This window comes from Doryrhamphus excisus, chromosome 16 (genome assembly GCF_030265055.1).
Source record: "Doryrhamphus excisus isolate RoL2022-K1 chromosome 16, RoL_Dexc_1.0, whole genome shotgun sequence".
NCBI lineage: Eukaryota > Metazoa > Chordata > Actinopteri > Syngnathiformes > Syngnathidae > Doryrhamphus > Doryrhamphus excisus.
Window position 1 is genome coordinate 6,280,225 of NC_080481.1, and position 21,909 is coordinate 6,302,133.

The 21,909-nt window shown below is 45.6% G+C and overlaps 1 protein-coding gene across 7 annotated transcripts in view; it reads left to right on the top strand.

Moving 5' to 3' along the window:
- The window catches only part of LOC131104068 (nck-associated protein 5-like), a 70,316-nt gene that overhangs the window by 26,538 nt on the left and 21,869 nt on the right, over window positions 1–21,909 (top strand). For all 7 annotated transcript variants that reach the window (XM_058050818.1, XM_058050813.1, XM_058050817.1 and 4 more), the window contains 4 exons: window positions 1,385–1,448; window positions 9,106–9,239; window positions 18,900–18,990; window positions 21,466–21,639. In XM_058050818.1, coding sequence (XP_057906801.1) covers window positions 1,385–1,448; window positions 9,106–9,239; window positions 18,900–18,990; window positions 21,466–21,639 — 463 coding nt within the window. The remainder of the gene's footprint in view (window positions 1–1,384; window positions 1,449–9,105; window positions 9,240–18,899; window positions 18,991–21,465; window positions 21,640–21,909) is intronic.

Below are 21,909 nucleotides of genomic sequence, written 5' to 3' on the forward strand. Positions count from 1 at the left end.
TACAAAAGAAAAACGGAAATGATATTCCAGAAATGCACAAAACACCCAGCCTGACTCAAGTGTACATTATTATAAGGACACTCCCATTCAGCTTTTGAATGAATTGCCACACCTTTATGACTACATGCACACACACAGACACCCTTCCTCCCGCTGGTGTTCCTAGAATAAGAATACTGTTGTTTCAGTCCAGACGGCCCATTCATCCATGGGTTCCTAATCACCAGGTGTTTCTCCCTTCTGGGTCGGTAAGCAAGCAGCTGGAACGCAGTGATGTCATGTCACAGCAGGCAGGGGCAGATATTAGTCTGGGGTTGGTTTGCGGGGGGCAGCTCAGGTGTCTTTGGTTGTGTCTCAACTGAAGACTTTTGATTGCATAAGTGCGTTCAAACTGAGAACTACAGCAAAATGCACCTAATCAGAAAATTTTTTGATTTCAATTATTGTACAATCAAGAGGAGAGGGAAAAAAGTCAGCAGATATTTCATCCAAATGTTGAGTCGACTGGTTAGAAAGAAGTGGGTACATACGACCATCTTTGGTCCTACCCAATGTGTCACCTTGGCAAGGTTTTATATGGCGCCCCCTTCCATATGCTTACAAAAGATATTGAATGCCATTATTTTTCCAGTTGGGACCTACGATGCTAGTTTTAGCTCTTTGTATTTACTTGTGGAGTCCTATAGAGCAGCTACACATGATAACCCGTACATCAAGCTTTCTAGATCTTCCAGATTCTGCACCTCTTTGTGCAGTGTTTACATTGATTTCCTGCTTCTGACCCAAACAGTCTGTTTCATTTCATCTAATGCCTCCAGGCACGCCCACAACACTGTGATTGGTTAGCGCTCCGCTTCCATGTTGACGTCACTGCATGTTAAGCTTCCTGACGTTCTGCATGAAAAAGTAATGTCCTCTTCAAGCAGTTGAACCGCCTCTGACTGTGTCTTCTGCCATTTGTGAACGCTGCGTTATTATCTCATGGAATCCCAGCTATTTTTCTAAAGACAACCCGGGTCGTTTTAGATGATTTAGACTGGTCTTTCAAGGCACACAGAATATTGTGTTGTATGGCTCGAGAACATGGAACCTACCAAAAGAAAGATGAGACTGCCGTCCTTCATCAGAACTTTTCCAATGGTTTTTAATAGCAATGTTTTGAACAATGTCCGCAACAATATGGAACAATAGGTAGGCCGACCTGGTTTAACAACTGCAAATTGGCAGAAGCTTGATGCTTGTTGTGTTTGAGAGGCAAGAGAGATCGGCATAGGGGTCCCTGATCTATTTTGGTTTGGACAGAACTGCCACCTTTGCATCCATACAGCATGATTTTTGGGGCACAAGCAACCCTAAGAAATTCTCTCTCTATACCTCTTTGCAGGGAAAAACTGGCCTTGGCTCGACTGCAGAGGGAAGTCGCGCGGACCAAGAGCGAGGGAACAATGGTAAAGTACCCTGGAATGAATGTACACACACACACACACAAATCGGTCACATTATGCAAGCTCGGCAACCCATCTTGTAGGAGACCATTATGGAAATGAAACAATCTAGAAAAGGCGACAGACAGCATCCTAATGTTCAGCGAGGCTTCACCGTGCATGCGAGGATTTCACAAGGTAAACGCCTGAACCATGTGATGCGATGGAGCCCAGCCGATTCTGATTGGCGTGTGTGATTCTTGCCCTGAGGAAGAAAAGTTTTTTTTTTCTTCTTGTTGCCTCGCCTCTCGGTCATGGAGGTCAGAGCACAGGCTCGCTACGTATTCCTCAAAGGCACTTGAGCATATTCTTCCTGCCATGGAGGTTTAAGTACATGCGAATCAGTGAACGTGCTCTCATGCATATATGTCCAACTTACATCTATATGGCTGCACAGCCATTAGAGTCACATGCAGTGCTGTGAAACGGGCACTTGTCTTTCTCAATTTGTTGCCTGGTCACGGCCACCGCTTCCTCACTGTGTGCGTACACACACTTTATACATGCACACACTGCAATTCTTTGTGTGCCGTATCTGTGTCAGCGCCTCCTCTTGTAACACTAACCTAAAGGCCCCCGCCAAGAAAAACATATCACTGGCCGTGCGGCAACTTCCACAGAGAGCAGCTCTCACTCGGGCGGGTACATGCCGTGCTAAGTATGTCTTTGGAGGATTGTGTGTGTGTTGTCGGGTCGTACGTGGTGGCGAGCGAGGGATGAGTTATCTGTGCCAGACAGGAGGAGGTGGGGGTGTATCACTAAGCTCCATTTGAAATTGGGATTATCCCAGTTGGAGTCCCCTCACACTCCCTTTCTGTATTTCTCTGGCATTCCTGGGAGGCGTCACAGCGCCTCACAAGAAAGGAACCAAGCTGCATGGAAGAGATAATAACTTGTCAAAAATGCTGGCGGTGGGTGGAAAGTGGGAACCAGCAGTGACTTGTGCGGATGCCCACTTCCCCCAGTGTCCGTCTGACTTTGCAAAGCGGACGAGATTTAGGCAGTAGAGATTGAAGAGCAAAGTGGCCGACTGGCTGGCACATCTCTGCAGGGACGTTGGCACCTCTAGTGGGGCATCATGCTGGTTGGTGCAGGTTGGTGCAGGTTGTTTATGGTCCAGCATGTTTTCCTTGGCGCTCCTGTTGAGAAACGCAACAACCAACTACAACACTTCTTTTTATAGATCATTTGGGAGGATTGAGATGATTTGTTATTGGTGCTGTTGGAATGTTAAAAACACAAGAAAAACATAAATGTTAGACAGAAGTCATGGCGGCTCGCATGGTGCGAGTTCCCTTTCCAACAAGCCTTGTGTGTCCTGCCGAGTCAAATCGCGTATTCATGGGCTCGTCGTCCTGATAGGTTTCCTCTGGAATTCTTCACAGCCCGGCCCAAAGGTGTGGTGCAGGGCAAGGTCTCAGTCGTTTGATGCCACAGCCTCAGTCCTTCTGGGGGGGCAGGATGTTGGGGTTTCCTGTCAGCCTCAAAACACACGTCCACATGTAGACTCGTAAAGGGAGCGGTGCCTGCGCTGCGGAGGGGGTGGGGTTCTCCATTAAAGAGGCGTTTGGACTGTTGGCTAAGATTATGGCCACTGGAAACGGCTGTGTAAACAACATGGCAAAATAAACCATCTCGCCTTCAGCAGCTTTATTCTTCTTTGGGGTCTGTGGACGCTTGCTGATACACCAGCCAAGACGCACACAAGTGTTCCTGTCATGCCTGGGGCGGTGCTTGATTGAAAATCAACAATAAAAGAGTGTAAAAGGGAATGTAAAAGTGAGAAAAGTCTGTGTTATAGTGTGACAAGTAAAGGCCTTTTTATTTTAGGACAATAATAAGCATAATAATAATAGGGAATAATAAGCAACATAGATAAACAATCGATGCTGCATATGATACAACACACCCACAAAAATCGGCCATCAATTGTGTGTGACTGACAGATTGACGGCAAGATACAAGATGAGTGAGCAGCAATCGTGTTTAGCTAGCTCGCTTTAGCTAGCTTTACATACATAAGTGCTGATTTTAAAGATTATGTAAACTGTTCAACTCTCATTATATAGGGGATGTGGGGAATTGGGTTCGAGCCAGACGGCTGCATGGCCACATTGTGTGGGTGGCCGGCGTTGCATAAGATCCAGGTGCTGGAATGAGTTTTACCCAAGTCACGATGACATCGGTGAAACCGTCCGTGCCCTCAAAGAATGGCACCACCCATCTGTTCTTCATCAACCAGGCGCCAGTGAAGTTAGACATCTCACAGTTGGGTCAGATTTCCGCCATGCATGGTCACCAGGAGCCCACACCACTCTGATGAAGGGGTAATTAGTTTGTGCTAATTAAATAGTGCTATGACATCATGATTAATGACCATACATTCATCATTAAACCACAATGATGGGATCTTGAAGCTGAAGCTCTTTTGTGGAGCAGATAAAGAAACTCCCGGTGGGGCCTCTCGGTCCTCACTGACTGCTTCTGACAGCCGAGGTTGAATGTGTGGCAGTGGGGTCTTCACTAAGGGCTGGACTCAGGTGCTCTCTCTGCAGATCGGGCTTATCACCCACATCCAGGGGGCCCTGGGAAAGCTGACCTCTCCCTTCACACGTCGATCCACGGACCAGTGCCGACAGCCAGGCGCAAATCAGGTCTCCGCACCATCGCTCTGAGTCCAGGCGCTGACTGAATGACCTAGAGTGCGTGGGTGGTGGTGGTGGTGTGGTGGGGGGGGGGTTCTCCCCTGGCAATGATAAATGGCCACTGGTATGATTTAGCTTATTCCTGGGGAGTGTGTATTCATCGCTGTAGTGCCAGAGGCTGGTTAAGAGCACGCTACTCTGGAATCAGGTGGCTCTCCATTATAATTGAATTGATGAAGCCCCCTGAGATAAAAAATGAAAATGTATTTTCAGGTTGGGCGATACTACAAATGTTGGTATCAATCCAATAAAAGTAATTATAGAGCCAGTTACACTGCTAATAGCAACACTGGGATGTGGACACTTTCAAGATCATCAAAGGATTTTGTGATTTTTCCCTGAATGATCATGATGATTCTAATCAGGAAAACACTGGACAAAGAAAGGCGGGGAGGGGGGGAATGTTTGGGTGACTGCTCTAATAACATTTCTTCAATGTTGGCAAATCTATTAGTGCCCCTATTGATGCTTGAACGATGCATGTGCCAGCAACTCGTACAAATTTGTGGGAGCATGTCAGAAAATAATTGATACCACAGAATTAGCCTGAGGATGCCGGAGTACCTGGAAAAATGCCAAGCACGCACGGCAAGAACATGCAACTCCACGCAGAGATGCCCCAACAGCGATTCCAACCCTGATCTTTTGACCAGTAGCTCGGGCTGCATTTGGTACCTGGGCCTTCAGTGGACCAACAAGATGACACCATGAGAAGCGGTGTAAATGTTGGTAAACATGCCATGGTGGGGCTTCGACCCACGGTTGGTTGCTTGTATAGAGCAACAGCCTTGCGAGCAATGCGCCATGTCGTCAAATACAGTAATTTACAATACAATACTTTACTTACCAATATAATTCCCATATCAAGGGGTACACAGTCACCAATACGCCAGACTGCTAATAACTTCCAGTTAGTGACATATTCCCACTCGTGTTTGTACTGTAGGTTCAGACAACCAATTCAAAGCAGTTCACAATCAATATTTACCTAATAACATGGCAAGAATATAAAACTTTTCAATTACATCTACTAACCAGAGATTTCTCCTCAGTCAGACCCTCTCGGCATGACTTTGAACAGTTCTGCTCTGATCAACCAATCAGACAGGGAGCCTGCAAGCTGGATTTTTAAGGCAGGCACTGCAGTCAATAAGCTTGCAAAACATTCAACTAATTGACTGCTGGAAATACATTTTCATGAAAACAGATTCTGTGTGCCAGCAAGACAGCCCAAATCCTGCTTGGGTACCCTTCCTTTTGTGAGCACACACGTGCACATGCGCACACGTGCACACGCGCACAACCCACAGCCCACTTGCATATTTTATTAATGAGCTAAGAACCTGCATGGTTGATTGTGTCCCTGATGTTTGCTTTAACAACGAGCCAAAGATCCGCTCCTGGTCTGTTGATTATAATCTGAATGAGGATGGGAGGTTTGGGGGTCTGCGTAATGAGGGGTTATTATTAACCCCCACCCCCCCAAAAAACTATTTGAAGATGTATACACATCCAGGCGGACATTGAGTGATATATTTAATCCGATAATGCTTTGATGTAGCTGTTCCTAAATGAGACTGGAAACAACAAGCGGAGGCTGAGGTCTCTAATTCATTTAGAGTCCTCTGTGGATCTATGGGGGGAAGAGGAGTTTGAGGGGGGTTTGGGAGGGTGCTGTTGTGTCTTCCAGTAATTCATTGTGGATGGATACCATTATGTTTTAATGCGGTGCCATTTCAGAAGCAGAGTCCACTTGCAGTTAATGCAGTTTAAGACTATGTAACAAGCATGGTCCTATTATACGGTATGACCAATTACTTGCCAGTCTCGCAATACATTTTTCCATCTGTAGATGGGCCCTTTTTTTAATCATCCAAAGGATAGAGGTCAAATTTTATCCTCAAAGACCCAATCTGTGCTTATTGCATGTATATGGCTCCGTGGCTTCCGGCCCATTTTATAAATTACTTCTCCCATCTCCTTTGACGCGTATGGCTAGTTTTGTTGTTGCCTGCAAAACGGCGCCCTCTGCAGGGCAAAGCAAGTATTACGTCTTACGGCGGGAAAGGGGAGGTCGTTTGTGTTCCACAGAAGAAAATGTCCTTCAATCCCATTAAAGAACACTCGGGGGAATAAAAACATGTGTAGGCGGCGTAAGCGTTCAACATTTCAGAGGTGGCCTGGCGTATTCCAGTGGATTTGTGGCCACATAAAGATATGGTAATGTTTCATTTAACAGCCCCGCGCCTTGTTAAACTGCTGAAATTATGTATTGAACAAAAAGCCACTGAGGGCATATACTGCAACGAGACTGTAAATCCTGGCATAAGTCTTTCAGCAGACATAAGGTGCTTGGTGCCTTCTACTTCCGGCTTGTAAGCGGAGCCACGTGGGCATGACCAACCAGGAAGTTGAACAGTACTGAGCACAGTAAAACCCTTTTGGCATTCTAAATCCACTCCCTCCATTCTTTTGTTAAAGGGTGCGTGCTTGCAGTGCCAATATCAACCCCTAAGAACCCCACCAACACTTTAAATGTCCTGTAAATGTGCCCGGTGTCTTGGGTCCCTTAATATAAGGGTGCTCGGGAACCATTTGCAGCCCAGGGTTACGTTTTTATTGGCCCACGACACATAAACACAAGTTGTCAAGAAAACACATACATGTTTTTTAAGCAGTATTTTTTTTTACAAGAATTAAGTCAAAATAGAGACTAGAGAATAGAGAGTAGATTAGAGAATATTACTCTACCATAAAAAATATTTTTTTATGAGAATAATGCAATATTATGAGGAAATATATTATATATATTATGTATATTATATCTATTGTGTATATAATATATATTATGTACATTATGTATATATACGTGTATTGTATATATTTATATATTCACAGTATAACATTACAAAATTTAAGATTTTTTTAAAAATTAGGTTGCAGAAAATTTGCAACGTTAAACAAATAAAGTGTAAATATTATGTGAATTATATTCTAACAAGAAGACATAGTATTATGCCAAAAAATAACATGTGTAATATTTGGCAAGTTAGGTGGAAGGATTATGTTGGGAAAAATGGGTAACAATATGTATTTGGGGAATAAAGTTTAGAACCCATGTTCATACTGTAGTAATAATGAGCCTACATCCTGTCATCTTTCAGTTTGTTGCCCTCGGTGGAAAATGTTTGACAAAATCGGCCATTTGTTGGCGAAACATGCTTTGTTACAACATAGGGTTGTATTTTTTTTTTAAAATTGGGCTGTTGACCGTGCATGTGTGTGAGGAAATGCGTCTCCCCCATTTGGCCACTAGATGTCGCCCTCATGCTTTTACCTGCAAACTCCTGCAAGACGACAAAAGATAAAGGTTGAGCATTTTGTTAAATCCACAAGAATGGAGTCCAGCACATTTACCTGCATAATATCATAAGATATAAGATGGTTAAAAGGTGCATTGACAAGATAATTATCTCTATTTAGCTATTTAGCACAATAATTTTCAATTTTTAATAAATAAGAATAAAATGACAAAATAAACCCCCCAAAATCAGCAGTAGTTTAGTTTAGTTTAGTTTAGTTTAGTTTAGTGTAGTGTAGTGTAGTGTAGTGTAGTGTAGTGTAGTGTAGTGTAGTGTAGTGTAGTTTAGTTTATTTTATTTTATTTTAGTTTAGTTTAGTTTAGTTTAGTTTAGTTTAGTTTAGTTTAGTTTAGTTTAGTTTAGTTTAGTTTAGTTTAGTTTAGTTTAGTTTAGTTTAGTTTAGCGTTGCTAAACTTTTGAAGTGCTTAGTTTGAGGACGCTCCTCTTTTGGGGAGCAGATAGCAAAGGCTACCAGACAGAAGAATCCAATTAAACAAAGATATTTAATTCCAGACTGGCCTTGGGTGAGAAAAGGGTGGCTAAAACTGCGTCTGATGACACAAAGCTGTCTTTACAGGATATGCAACAAGTCTCAATCAACACGGTGGACAAGTGGCTAGCATCTCTCCCAGTCTTTAATCATTCATCAAATGTGTTCCTGTTACATCTGTTTTGGAAAAGATGGATGATATGATGGAATTGGCAGCAATTTAACATATGGAGGCCCCTGTATGTCAAATCCATTGAGATACCTTTAGAATTTTACGGATATTATTATACATTTTTATTCTGAATAGCACAAATTTATCCATGAATCTAGCAGTGCTTCTCAAATAGTGAGACCCCCTTGGGGGAGCATAAGGGTGTCCAAGCTGACTATGGGGTGTCCTAGCTGAAAAATGATTTATGCTAAGTTACATACACCCTATTTTAAGAAAAAAAAAGCTTTGTGATGTTGGTGACAATAGCTCAACAGATTTGCTGTTTTTTTTATTTTCCAACTCTTTCAACTTTCTTCTTTAATTTTGACTTTATTATCATAATATTTTGACTCTATTCTCATAGTCAAACTTTTTTCGCAGCTTAATTTTCCCCAAATTACGGCTATATTCGTTGTTTTGTTTGTTTCTCATAATATTATAACATAATATATAATAATATTCCTTACTTCCTATTATAACTTTATGCTACTAAAATGGTGTTATTATGACATCATAGCATTACAACTTTTTTACATATTTTGACTTTGTTTTTGACAAATGATGACAGATGTTCCCATTTTTGCCAGTATTGTTGTTTTCCGTTAAATTCTTTTTTTCAAATGTTCCACGAGCATTGAAAAACAGCTATGTACCGCAAATGGCCTCTGCACCACCATTTGGCCATCCTTGTTGCATACTTTTCCTTAAATTTGGTTAGTGTCTACTACAACTCGTACAGTGGTTTGTACAGATAAATACTCAGTATACTGCAGAGCAATACTGCATTAAGGAGTATTTTGGTCCACAGCCATGTGCTTGAGAGTGACATGATGGTGTTTGCGTGCCTCCACAGCGAGAAAAGCTGATCCACGAGCTAGAAGAAGAGCGCCGCCTGCGTCTGGAGAGCGAGAAGCGTCTCCGGGAAGTGACGGAGGAATCCGAGCTGGGACGGGCGCAGATCGTCTGCCTGCAGCAGCAATTCTCCAGGTGATGCAGCACGGGAGCCCGATGGGTTCACCTGACCTTGACGCCTTCTATGACACCTGAGCTATGAGGAGGAGAGCAAACTGTGACGTGTTGGAACAAAGCCTGTCTAACCTCTTTTTTTCCCAACCCGTCCGGAGCCCATCATTGGCGATAGGCATTCAGTGGTCATGCAGGAGTCTGCACATTAGGACTTCAAATTAGCTGCTTATCTCCTCATTAGAAAAGGCGCTTCTCCCTATAATGACTCTTCTGCAAGGGTGGAATATTTAAAGGGCCATTCCGATGATGAGTGCATATTTTAAATGTGCCGTTGATGCAATAATACTCTTGCTTGTGCTCATCGTCTATCATCCCCGCGCCACAGCAAGTGAAGATGTTTTACTGTCTGTAGTCAGAGACACTTTTTATACACAGTAGTCGCAGGCTGCCTTCTGGGTCTGGGTTTTATTGTGTTGAATTGTTCATTCAGACCAGTGGCTCCCTGTCTGCCAACGTGCACTGCCAACGTGCCCAGACATGTGATGATAATTTGGGTGATGTAGTGCCGCAGCCTCTCCTTGGAGTGGGACTCCTCGGAGATAGCGTAGCAGCTTTCATCGGGGAGGAACACATAAAGCTTATCCCCGATTGTGTCCTGCATCGCTCTCAAATGAATTTGTCGCTACAGCGCGGGGTCACCCAGATGGATCGCTCTCATTGGGCGCCAGACTACTCAGACTCGGCAAAGATTCCATTATGCCCGCCAAAAAGAAAGCGCTTATCGCCGCTCAGCTCAGCTATTGTTGTCATTCCGTGAGGGTTCTCATTGTCGGCATGCTGGATCGCTGTAATTTCCGTGCGCCGCCAATGGGCTGAAGACACCTGGAGGGAGCAGGGGTCACGGAGGTTGGCGACCGGCTCCATCCGGCGGCACACAAAGAAGCCAGTGGGATTTTTGTGAATGAGCGTTTCCTCCAACCACCCCATTCACTGGATTGATACGCCAGCCTGGTGTTCCGTGGCGCAGAGCCCAGGTGACAGATGGGTAAGAACAGTGTGGTAACTTTAATTAGCAGCTTAGCGAGCTACGCTCTGCTGTGTCTTCTCATGAACCTTCGCCCTGCTGGCATCTGCTGGCATCTGCTACTTGCTCTGCTATTTTCAGTTGTTGGCGCACGGCTCTTGCTGAGAGTCAACGTGTTGCCAAAGGCCGACACGCATATCTTCTCACCAAACTCACTGATGTTTGTTTCCTATACGTCTGGGCTGGAGTGAACAACCAGCTTTTCTTGTCTACCTCCCCTTGAGATCCAAAAAGTCTGCATTCCTCAAGTGACTGGTCATTTAGCTGCAGACGAAGGTGCACACATGCCGACATGCATGCCCCCCTCCCCCAGCCGGCTGGGTTCTAAGCCTGGTGCGGGTCACATGCCCAACCCCTCCTGACTTGGGTCAACCCCCCAGGGCTTCAACACCACCACCATTAAACTACAAGGATTAGAGGCAGACGGCAGCCTTACGTCTATACCAGCGCTGCGTCCAGGGCCGGGCGGGGATTTATCAATCTACTTGGGGACGTATCTGTCAACAACATTTGGACTAGTATGTTGCAAGGGTGCCGTGAGGCCCCAAGACCATGCTGGATGGCTGCTATGCAGGCGGCAGCGGGGAAACTGCTCAGTGCAAGTTCACCTTCACTTGCCCAAGGATGAAGGCGGCGGCTGTCAGGTAATGAGCACAACTAGCTTATCCTCTCCACCACTCCTTTGGAGTCCTTCCTCAAACTCTTTTGTCGCTCTCTAACCCTTTCTCACAGACAAGCTCGTGTTTCTTATCATGATCCCTGTGCTACCCTTCGTTGACAATGCTGGGGTTTATCTCCTGCAAGATATACACAGCCTGGGAGCAGAGTTTAATTGTGTCGTGCTCGTTGACCACACAGCACATCCGTCGTGTTGACAGTCGCTCTGTGCTCCCACGTGCACTGCGATAAGAAGACTCTTTCAGCATAATATGCATGAGTGATGCAGACAGGCAGGAATGGAGACGCTTTTCATGTGTGGACGTGTTGATTGGACGGTCACAATGTGATGCCTCTCTTCACAGTTGGTGTGTTATTGTCTTGTTAGCTCCACAGCGCTGTGGGCCGCACAGCTGGAGCAGCTGAGACAAACGTTGTCAAGGAACGAGACCAGTCATTGCGCTCCGTTTGCAGATCAATGCCCTCTCTTCTAATCATACGTACCCTGTCACGACTGGCCCACGTCTTTATTTGGCACCCTGGAAAAGCCCCTGCTGGGCTTGAGTTGCTGCCACATGAGTGGGGCCCCTGTTCCAAGCCACACATCTGGGGCCAATAACCGGATGTTGGGTCGCTCTTTTGAAGTCACTTTCCCGCTCCTCGCAAATAATGGTGAGGGCTGTTAAATAGATAAGTGTTGAGCAGCACACATGTAGTGGATTTACTGGCTCTCCTTTTTAGAACCGGGAATTAACATTGATTTAACCCACTTTGGGTAATTTAACGCCAACACTGAAGTACTACCTTCGGCGACACTTATGTTTCAAACACATCTCACCATTCTGGATGTGTGCTTCAGATGGACCGTTACTTCGTGTCGGCTCATCATAAAGCCCCCCCCACACACACACGAGTGGCAGCCTGCGGATTAAACATGTGGGTTTTCATGTATGTAGGCATGCCGGAAGAGGTCGGATTACAAGACTTTGCAGATGTAGGGCATATTCTCACAACTCACAAGCTGGTTTGTAGATGGCCGCCTGTGATTCAAATTGACCTCATGATTGCATATATAGATATATAGATTAGGTTGTTTTAGTAAACACAGACACTGGGTAGAGTTGCTCTTTGACTGTTAAATCATTGGTTCACCTCCTCCATACGGACATCATGGACCCCTACCTCTTAATCAGTTGAGGAAACTTGGGGAAGTTCCTTTTCTCTACCAACCTGACCGTGCTTCAGTGAATAAAGGCATGCAGAGATTGGGGGCCAACATATTGACCTCTGACTCCAATGCTGGACATTCCGTGGACATCCTGTGTTGCTTATACATTGCTATACATTGCTATACAGTATTGCTTCCGAGGGAATACCATATCTGACCATGTTCTTCCTGGCAAAGGCAAAACTAGTTAGCATGTCAGGAAACACATCATTAAAGATAAACCAAATTACAATTGCACAAACCATAACGGGAATATAACATTGGTTTGGCTGTCGGGAGGGACAGACCCAGGTTTTGAAGCATTAAATGGATGTTCAATCTCACTAGCGGTTGTGAGTGCTGAGTGGCAGACTTGGACATTTACTGTATGGATAGCAACCTCGTGCTGGTATACGCTCCTTGCGGCGGCAACCACTTTCCTTCAGATCTTCAACTCCAGCATATTCAAACTTAGCGATCCCAGTCCTGACAGCAGTCTTTCACTTGCCTCGATTGTTTGCAAGCGTTACAAAGTCACTTATGCCACATTTGTTCAGCGTGCTGTTCAGTTGATCTTTAAAACACTTCTTCGGTGCACCAACTTTCCAAAAACCATCAGATAGTTTGGTGTATAAAAGAGCTTGTGGTAGTTTCTCTGTGCTCACATGAACATGACCAGTCCACTGAAGACAGGCTTCCATGATGAAGGCCTCGCCCCACACATATGACAGTGAGACAGCCCGTCAATGCTGAGGATGCTTTCTTGCCAGAAAGGGAATATACCAAAACCCAGATTGACAGGAATGGAGGCCAATAATTGTAGTTGTCATCATGTTAATGTGCATGATGACTTGAATAAAGCCAAGCAATAGTTCAAAACAAGGCAATCAAACAGCAGTCAAAGCCTTTGTTCAGACAAGATGAACAAAGAATGAATTGTAAAATGTCCATGAGATGCCTACATTCGCTTATTTGCTTCCCTACCAATGTCCCTTTTTGCGAATAGCAAAAACCTATATTTGTATATCAGCGTATACTTGCATGGTTTTGGAAAGCCTTTTTTTGAGGTTCAGCGTTTAGGTCAAGAAAGGGTCTACTTGTTGTTTTCTGCACAACAGCTCTGAGAGGATCAGAGTAGCTTAGTATCGGCTAAGTCAGGCAATCATCTGTTTGCTGCTCATAAGGAGCGAGGAAAGAATAATGGAATATTCTTGGGCCAAAGCACACACTTTTGCATGGGGTCCATGCAGGTCACATAAGGCGATTGTCGTCACCCAGTCACGCAAACCGCCTCCCGACGGCCTCGATTCAGCAGCACAAACCAGGTGATTGTTATTCCTATCGTTCCAGCCGCTTTGGAGTTTTGCAATGTGCTTTTGTCAAATCTGATTAGCCGGGTCAGGTCAACATGGGGGTCTGACAGTGGCGATGAAGTGAGATTGTGACCTGTTGGATATGTCATAGTTCACAGCATCCTGGGCCAGCACTCGCATGAGCTAGAATGTAACCCGCCTGCTTCAGGCAGCCCCATGTCCTGCCCAAGATCATTCTACAGAATGAGCGGCATCAAACTAAAAGCCCGGACTGTCGATGGCCTGGTGTAGGTATAGGGAGTGAGGTTTGCCAACCTAAAATCCATTATACTCATCCGTATAATCTGGGATCGTCTGGTCCCAGAATGAGAGAATAGAGCGCTAGCCATCAAGCTTTTAAGGCGTCAGTAAGCTCCAGTTGGCCTCCGTTACAGGAAGTCTACCCCAAGTATATTTTATCTCTGCTTTTTTTAAAGCCAAATTGACTTTAACAATCTCCATATTGGTCTTCGGGAGAATGAAAAGACTGTTGGCAGCCCAAATATCCAATCATGGCACTCCCTCTTTGTCTGAAATGTGCAACAGAAGTAGAGCAGTTCCTCAAAGAAAACAAACATGCGTGTAGAAATAATTGCGTTTGTGGAAATAAAGAGGCAAGCATCTAAGACAGCGTGCGGCGAGGGAGTGACTTTAGTGTGGCCAAAGCCTCTTATTCACCATTAAAGAGTCTCACACACACACAGACCCACAATGGCTGACGAAGGCTGAAGCGGGTGATCCTCATCGATAGTTCATCCCGCCAAGTGTCTCCGTGTTTCCCATCTGATTCAAGACTACCAGCTTGTTTGTGTCCCAGCGGGAGGGGGGCTTAACACGGCCCACAGGAGAAAGTCTGGGGCTGCCACATCACTGGACAGCGCCACTGTGAGATAATGACATAGCGGAGATGCAACGAGGAGAGGATCTGTTCCAGGCCGGCTCAGAAACCCGCACTGACCCATCCTGCTGCTGATTTGAGCCCTGAGCACTCAGGCTTACTGGATGACAGCATGGCCTATTTTTGCCTCGTGTGGCGATGGCGCTACATGTGGACCTCAGTCAGATCCGCACCGTGTTTATGACATTTTTCAGGAAGGAAGGATGGCAGCATTAAAAATGGATAAACTCCAGCTAGGGTAAGTTGGAGCAGCACCTTTAACGTTTGACACCAGCTTCTTCTGCTCAAGCCTTTTAGGGAATCTGTCTAAAGTACATTTCACGTCATTGAAAATGGAATTTTAGAAATTCTAACTAGGATTTTCATCTCTAAAGGTTAGACGAGAAAACTAATTAACATCTTTTTTATTGTTTTGTGGTTTGGTGACACTCTGGAGTCATGTCAACTCACTGTCAGTGTGCGCATCATTTCCTCAATTCAACATCAGAATTGCCAAATATATCTGTTGCTTTTTAGGGCCCTTTAAAGATGGACGAGGGGGGATCTAGTCCCAGGTCTTACAAGACGGCCTGTGTGATGTTCGGACAGTAAACATGTTCAAATCCCCACGTTACTTCTCGTGTTATCATGGTGTGTGTAGGAAGGAGAAAGAAAGTGTGAAAATTGTCAGCCCTTAGGCTATAAATTGATTGCACCCTTAATTGTATTTCCTGGACTGCTGAGGCGTTTTTTGAAATTCAGCTCAAGCTGCCACGGGTCAAGTGATTCATTTACTTTCACCGCCCTCTACGTCACATTTGTCCTTCCTCAGTACAACACCACTCAAGTCTTTTTTCAACTCACCATGCTACAGCGTGTATCATTTCTGTGTGATATGTAGGGGTGGCATGGTTTCACAGTGCTTGTTGTGATTCTAGGGTTTGTTTCCTTCAACCTGGAGGGTCCTTCAGTCGCTAAGTCAGTTCACCACCAATTGGGACGCCAATTGTAGGAATGGAATATGTTGTGTAGGAGAATGGTGGTTTTTGCTTACCAAACACAGAGACATAACATATTCATAAAACTTGGAATTGCTTGGAACAACGGGCACCCACACACATTGTATCTCAATATGTCACCTTTTTAATCTCCTTCGGAAGAGTGATTAGCTGTCAAGTTTTGACTTGCTGGAGTCTAATATCCTACCAGAGTTCCTCATCGGACTTCCTCACATCCATTGGACTGGGCCAGACCACTAATTGCTCTCTCCATTGCTGGTATTGTAATTGTTTGTTTGTGGTCCTGTTTGAATTTAATTGTAAACTGTACTCAAGACTCCAAGACTCATTTCACAGCAAAGTTTTAAAATAAAACTTTCATCCTGTAAATGGGCCAGTCCTAACACCCACAAAAAGACCAGTTTTTGGCCGTTGTGAACTGGCAACACAATTCAGGTTTCAGCCTCACACACTTAATAAACACATTGAACATACAAAACGTATTGGGACGTACCATCAATGACTGATAATGTAAAGCTGTGTCAGTGTCGCAGGAAGTTGGATACAAGTTTGACTTTCGCTTCGCTCCATGTAACGATGGTGTGTTCAAGGACAGCCAAACAAAGTGTGCCATCTCAAGGCATTAAAAATATTAGCAGTGAAGTATGAAGCCGTAAACATGTAAAAGCTGGGGACTGGTACATGTATGCTGTACTTTCTGCCTCTATTATCCCATATTATCACATATTTAGGATTTATTACCACCTGAAAGAGAATGAGATGTGTTTGCCGTGGAAAAATGTGCCTATTTTCAGACAAAAAGGAATTGCTAATAAATGATGTAAACCTGCGTGGTACACATGCTGACAGCACGATATCAGGGATTTAGTATGCGGCATGATGATGCACACTGATTCATTCCCACTCAAAATGTGCGGGGACATTTGGGATTGTGTTGGGTTTCAGATTCCAAGTGCAAATATCATTTCATACAAGCTGCTTAGATTTATGATCTGATTACCTCAAGCGTCTTCTTCTGCCCCCGAGCGCCGTCCGTGTTGCACCTTCCTCTCCGCTGTGCTGAGCTAAGCCCGTTCAAAGCACTCGATCGCACAGGCTGCCTTGCTGTTCACTCAGTCCCTCGCAGCCTGATTACCGGCGGCAGCACGGCCTGGACAGATGGCGAGGCCAACCTCCTCTGCATGTTGCTCATCAGGGTTGATCAGCAGACTAGCAACAGTTTGCACATGACAAAACGTGCATGACTTTTTCTCCTCAGCAGCTGTCTGAGTTGGCATCACGTGTGACTTACATGACACCAACTCGAAGAGTTATGGAAGAGTTACCTATGGAAGCTGAATGCATGCAGAAGCAAAGTTCATACGACAGCTGAAAGGAGTTTGTATGATGATGCCCACATTGAGGACCATTTTAACTCACTCCCTTTGCCGCCTGCTTTGCATGCAGCCTGCATGTTTGGCAGCTGATTGTTTTGAGGAGAGCAAGCCCTGAAGGTCAAAGTCACTCGGTCGCTGCTTGCTGCTGTGATTGCACTTTATTCAAGCCGACGCCACGTACGCATGTGGCCACTCATTTGAAAGCGCATATTGTCTTGCAAAGCAGAATCTGGAAGTCAGTCTTAATCCAAGGATCCTGCTTACTTAGAACAATCGAGGAAAACCTGCCATCTACTGAAGAGCACTCCTTGGACGTGATCTGCTACATCAGGGATCGCTAACTGGTGGCCCGCGGTCCAAGTACAAAGCATGAAAGCATGTCATACGGACCCAGACCCACAGTCAGTCAAATATTGAATTGTGTTAAATGACAGGGTGCAGTATGGATAAAGAGGACAGCGAGACAAGTGAAAAAGCGATAATGTATGTCCCCCCCTCTCATTGGTATGGTCCCCCCTCTTATTGGTATGTACCCCCTTTCTTGGTATGTCCCTCCTCTTATTTGTATGTACCCCCTCTTCTTGGTATGTCCCTCCTCTTATTGGGATGTACCCCCTCTTCTTGGTATGTCCCCCCACTTATTGGTATGTCCCCCTCTTCTTGGTATGTCCCTCCTCTTATTGGTATGTATCCCCTCTTCTTGGTGTGTCTCCCCTCTTCTTGGTATGTCCCCCCTCTTCTTGATATGTCCCGCCTCTTCTTGGTATGTCACCCCCTCTTCTTGGTATGTCCCCTCTCTTATTGGTATGTCCCCCCTCTTTTTGGTATGTATCCCCTCTTATTGGTATGTCCCCCCTCTTCTTGGTATATCCCCCCTCTTTTTGGTATGTATCCCCTCTTATTGGTATGTCCCCCCTCTTCTTGGTATTTTTTTGGTATGTACCCCCTCTTCTTGGTATGTCCCCCCTCTTATTGGTATGTCCCCCCTCTTCTTGGTATGTCCCTCCTCTTATTGGTATGTACCCCCTCTTCTTGGTATGTCCCCCCTCTTATTGGTATGTCCCCCCTCTTCTTGGTATGTCCCTCCTCTTATTGGTATGTACCCCCTCTTCTTGATATGTCCCCCCTCTTCTTGGTATATCCCCCCTCTTCTTGGTATGTTCCCCCTCTTCTTGATATGTCCCCCCTCTTCTTGGTATGTTCCCCCTCTTCTTGATATGTCCCCCCTCTTCTTGGTATGTCACCCCCTCTTCTTGATATGTCCCCCCTCTTCTTGGTATGTTCCCCCTCTTCTTGATATGTCCCCCCTCTTCTTGGTATGTCACCCCCTCTTCTTGGTATGTCCCTTCTCTTATTGGTATGCCCCCCCTCTTTTTGGGATGTACCTCCTCTTATTGGTATGTCCCCCCTCTTATTGGTATGTCCCCTCTCTTCTTGGTATGTCCCCCCCTTCTTCCAAAAATAAACACACAGTGCTTTCGACTAGTGACGTGTGGATCCCCAAACCAAGATGGGTCCTCCTGAACTTAATTGAGAACCACTGGTGATGTGTACAGGAATGGGCTTGACAAACATCTCTGTGGAACCCCAGTGTTGATGGTGAGCACGGGGGATGTGTTGAGCCCCCTCTTACTGCTTGCAGTCTGTTGCGGGTGAGTTGGATCGGATGGGCAGTGGGATGTTGAGATGGTGTAGCTTCTGGATTTTGTTTTTGAAATTCTGTTGCTGTTTTTTATCCTCCTGTTTTTTGATATTAGGCAGGCCCAGCCCTTGTGCCTGACGGATTTGTCTTTCCCCTTCAGTCTCTGTTTTGTGGTCTAATTCAGGTTTTAGAATTGGGATATATCTTGATTGTTTGGTCTGGAATCATCTCGTCTGTGATGACAGAAACCCTGTCATTCAGATCTCCATCAACAAAATCATTCAGTGCAGGCCGGGAAGCCTTATATTTGGCTGATGGCGTTCTCTGACCATTGGGGGGCGCTAATGTCAGCTGACTGATATGACATCTCAAAAGTGACATATATGACTTGGGTAACAACGGAATGGGCACCACTCATCTACGTGATTCAATAAACTAAAGTCCAACGCCTTGTCTTGTATGTGCAGGATGGAAGAGACGGTGCGGTCGCTGCTGCAGAATCAGGGAATCGTGGAACCGACTGCGGCAGACACGGCGGACATCATGAAGGCCTACAAAGTAAACAATTCATTAGTGCAATTAAGATGAATGTCGTTATTTGTGGTTTCTCTGTATCATTAAAAAGACATGTTTCCCCTAAGAACTCGGGACTTGGGAATAGCTGCCTGAGTTTGACGTATTTTTCAGTTTAGGCGTGAAAAAAAAGCGAGAGCCGAGAGGAAAACAATCATCGCTGACCTTGTTATGTAGCAGAAATAGCTGCTGGGATGGAGCAGGAAAGGCGAGGGAATTAGAAACATTGCACAGGGTCACCTTTTAGGTCACACTTGACAATTTGTTTTTGCACCTGCCTAGATTTGTCTTCCGTTGTTTTAAACACCGCCAAGAAAGTTGTAGATGAGCAAAAAAAGAATGCTTTACATCCAGATGTCCATTCTTTATCGCTTACTTTGGTGCGGCAACCAAATTAATTCTTTAAGCCCCAAATGCCCAAAAGAGAACATAATGCCTGCAAGGGATTAGAAGTAAAGGGCATCAAGTTTGGCACATGCAGGATCATCTGAATGAGCGCGTGCTTTCATTATTGTGCAAGAAAAGGCTGAACTGGTGACAAAACCTAGCATTGAGTGATGAGTGCAAATAAACGAGGGTAGAAGAAAACCATGGCTCGCATGTGGCTAAATGTCACACTGCTAATGCGCTCCAGCGAGGATTAGCAGCCTGTTTGACTGATAGTCTGGTGCTTGGCCTGAGGTGCAATAGCTTTATTGTCAAAACAATGCCTCATGAGATATGTGTTACATGATTGAAAAGTGATACGATGAACAAAAGGTTTGTTGGAAGGCTTGATGAAAAGTAGATTTTACTAACATTAAGCATTAGAAGTTGGCTTTACATGTCCTAACTTCCCGCTGAAGTTTTCCCTGCTGAGGTTTCGGTGGCTCCTGTGATCAGCCGCCTGTGGACATTGCGGACAAGAGCAAACACGGAGGGTTATTAGGCAATTCCCAGTTGCTTCATAACGGAAGGCCAGCCAGTCCTACCCAGGCGCTTTCTGTGCATTCAGCAGGCACAACTCAACTCAATAACTTCAAAGGGCAGCGGCAGGGACAAGGTTCCCACCCCTGTCTCTGCGGACGCCATTACAGGGTCCCTTTAATGCTGCCTGATGAGCAGCCTCTCAGAGCAAACTGCAGACCAGCTCACTGGAGCCCGCCACAATAAAGCATCGAATCGACCACAATTTTAAGATGGACTCTTACAAGACTTTTTGAAAACCAAGTTTGAAGGAAATAGGATCGAGCTAGAGACAAAAACACTCGCACGTTGTTACGTCTAAAGACAAATGATGGAGTGACCCATTGTGGCACTGGGGTTGTGTTGGGGACAACCAACGCAAGAGCATTTTATAGATCCTGAGGCGCATGGTTCAGATACCCATGGTCCAGCCATCCATGGTCCAGCCATCCATGGTCTATCCATCCATGGTCCAGCCATCCATCCATGGTCCAGCCATCCATGTTCCAGCCATCCATGGTCAAGCCATCCATGGTCCGGCCATCCATGGTCCGGCCATCCATGGTCTGGTCATCCGTGGTTCATCCATCCATGGTTCAGTCATCCGTGGTTTATCCATCCATTGTCCATCCATCCATTCATCCATCCACAACCATCAATGCATTGCACCATGTTGCAAGGGTCTGTACGCTCGTACTACTCCTACTCGTGGGACATGCCACCCATTGGTCATGTCCGGATGTTCTAGATCTGTGGATATTATATTTGAGGCCAATGGTGGTCACATCAGATACTGACACCTCCCCTCCAGTACATTTTGGAGTGGCCTTTTATTGTGGCCAACCTGAGGCTTTGTATTTTTATTGCATTCATGTTGCGTGCAAGTTGTTTGCCTATATGTGGCCTGTATGGGTGTACCCCGCCTCCCGCCCTACGTCAGCGGGGATAGGCTCCAGCATACCTGGACAGGCGGCATAGAAAATGGTGGGATGGATGGATGTTTAGTGCTAACAATGCTATGGCTATCCCTGAGCATTTTATGGGGGCACCTGTGGATGTCCTCCATACACATCTTTCCCAGACAGAAAGCGGCCAATTAGAATAGTTAGCAATGAGATGCCAGAACATACATCTACATCATCAGCCATCAAAGATGGCTGGCAGAGAGACGCAGGAGGGCCAAGCGGGAGCGCCATCAAGGTCGCTGCTACAATTTGGAAAACAAGAGATACATGATTAGGGATTATGGGATGTTTAGTTGAAGCTGCCTCCCCGTCGGCCCATCTGCCCATTTGATCCGCTCCCCCCACCCGCTCCCCTCCCCTGCTTTCATCTTGTCTTTCACTTTCTCCTTCGTCTCTGATTTATTCCTTTCACAGCTTCTTCTTTGCTTTTCACAGGCTGGTCATCCCTCTTTTTTCCTGTTTGTATCCCATCTGCTGTGGCTTGGTCCTGCCAAATCTCCCTCTTGCCCCCTCCCTCCTCTAACCTGGCCTTTCTATCGCTGTGCCTCAGGAGAAACTCTCAGAGGAAGTCCACAAGCAGCATGACTGCCCAGAAAAGACCAGCCCCCTGCCGGCAACTCAGACTGGGCAGGAATCTGTGATGCCGCTGCAGGCCGATGCCAGCCAAACTGACGAGGACGATGGCAGAACCAAGCTGTTGTTGGAACGCCTCAAGGCCCTGGAGGTAACTACTCTACCTGCCGCTCTATCCCTCCCTTTTACTGACAGGAAATACACCCACACCCTGGACTCAGCGGAGCATCATTTCCTGTTGCTGCTCGTGTTATCTTTCAAGTTTGATGGAACACATTACATCTGCGATGCTTTCATCACAAGCGAGCGGCCATTTAATCCCGTCACGCTATGCCACATGATACACATACTCCTGAAGACCTGACCAGATCATCCTGGACCTGCACGATCCTCCGTGTTGTTCCACCTCATGTTATGGGTC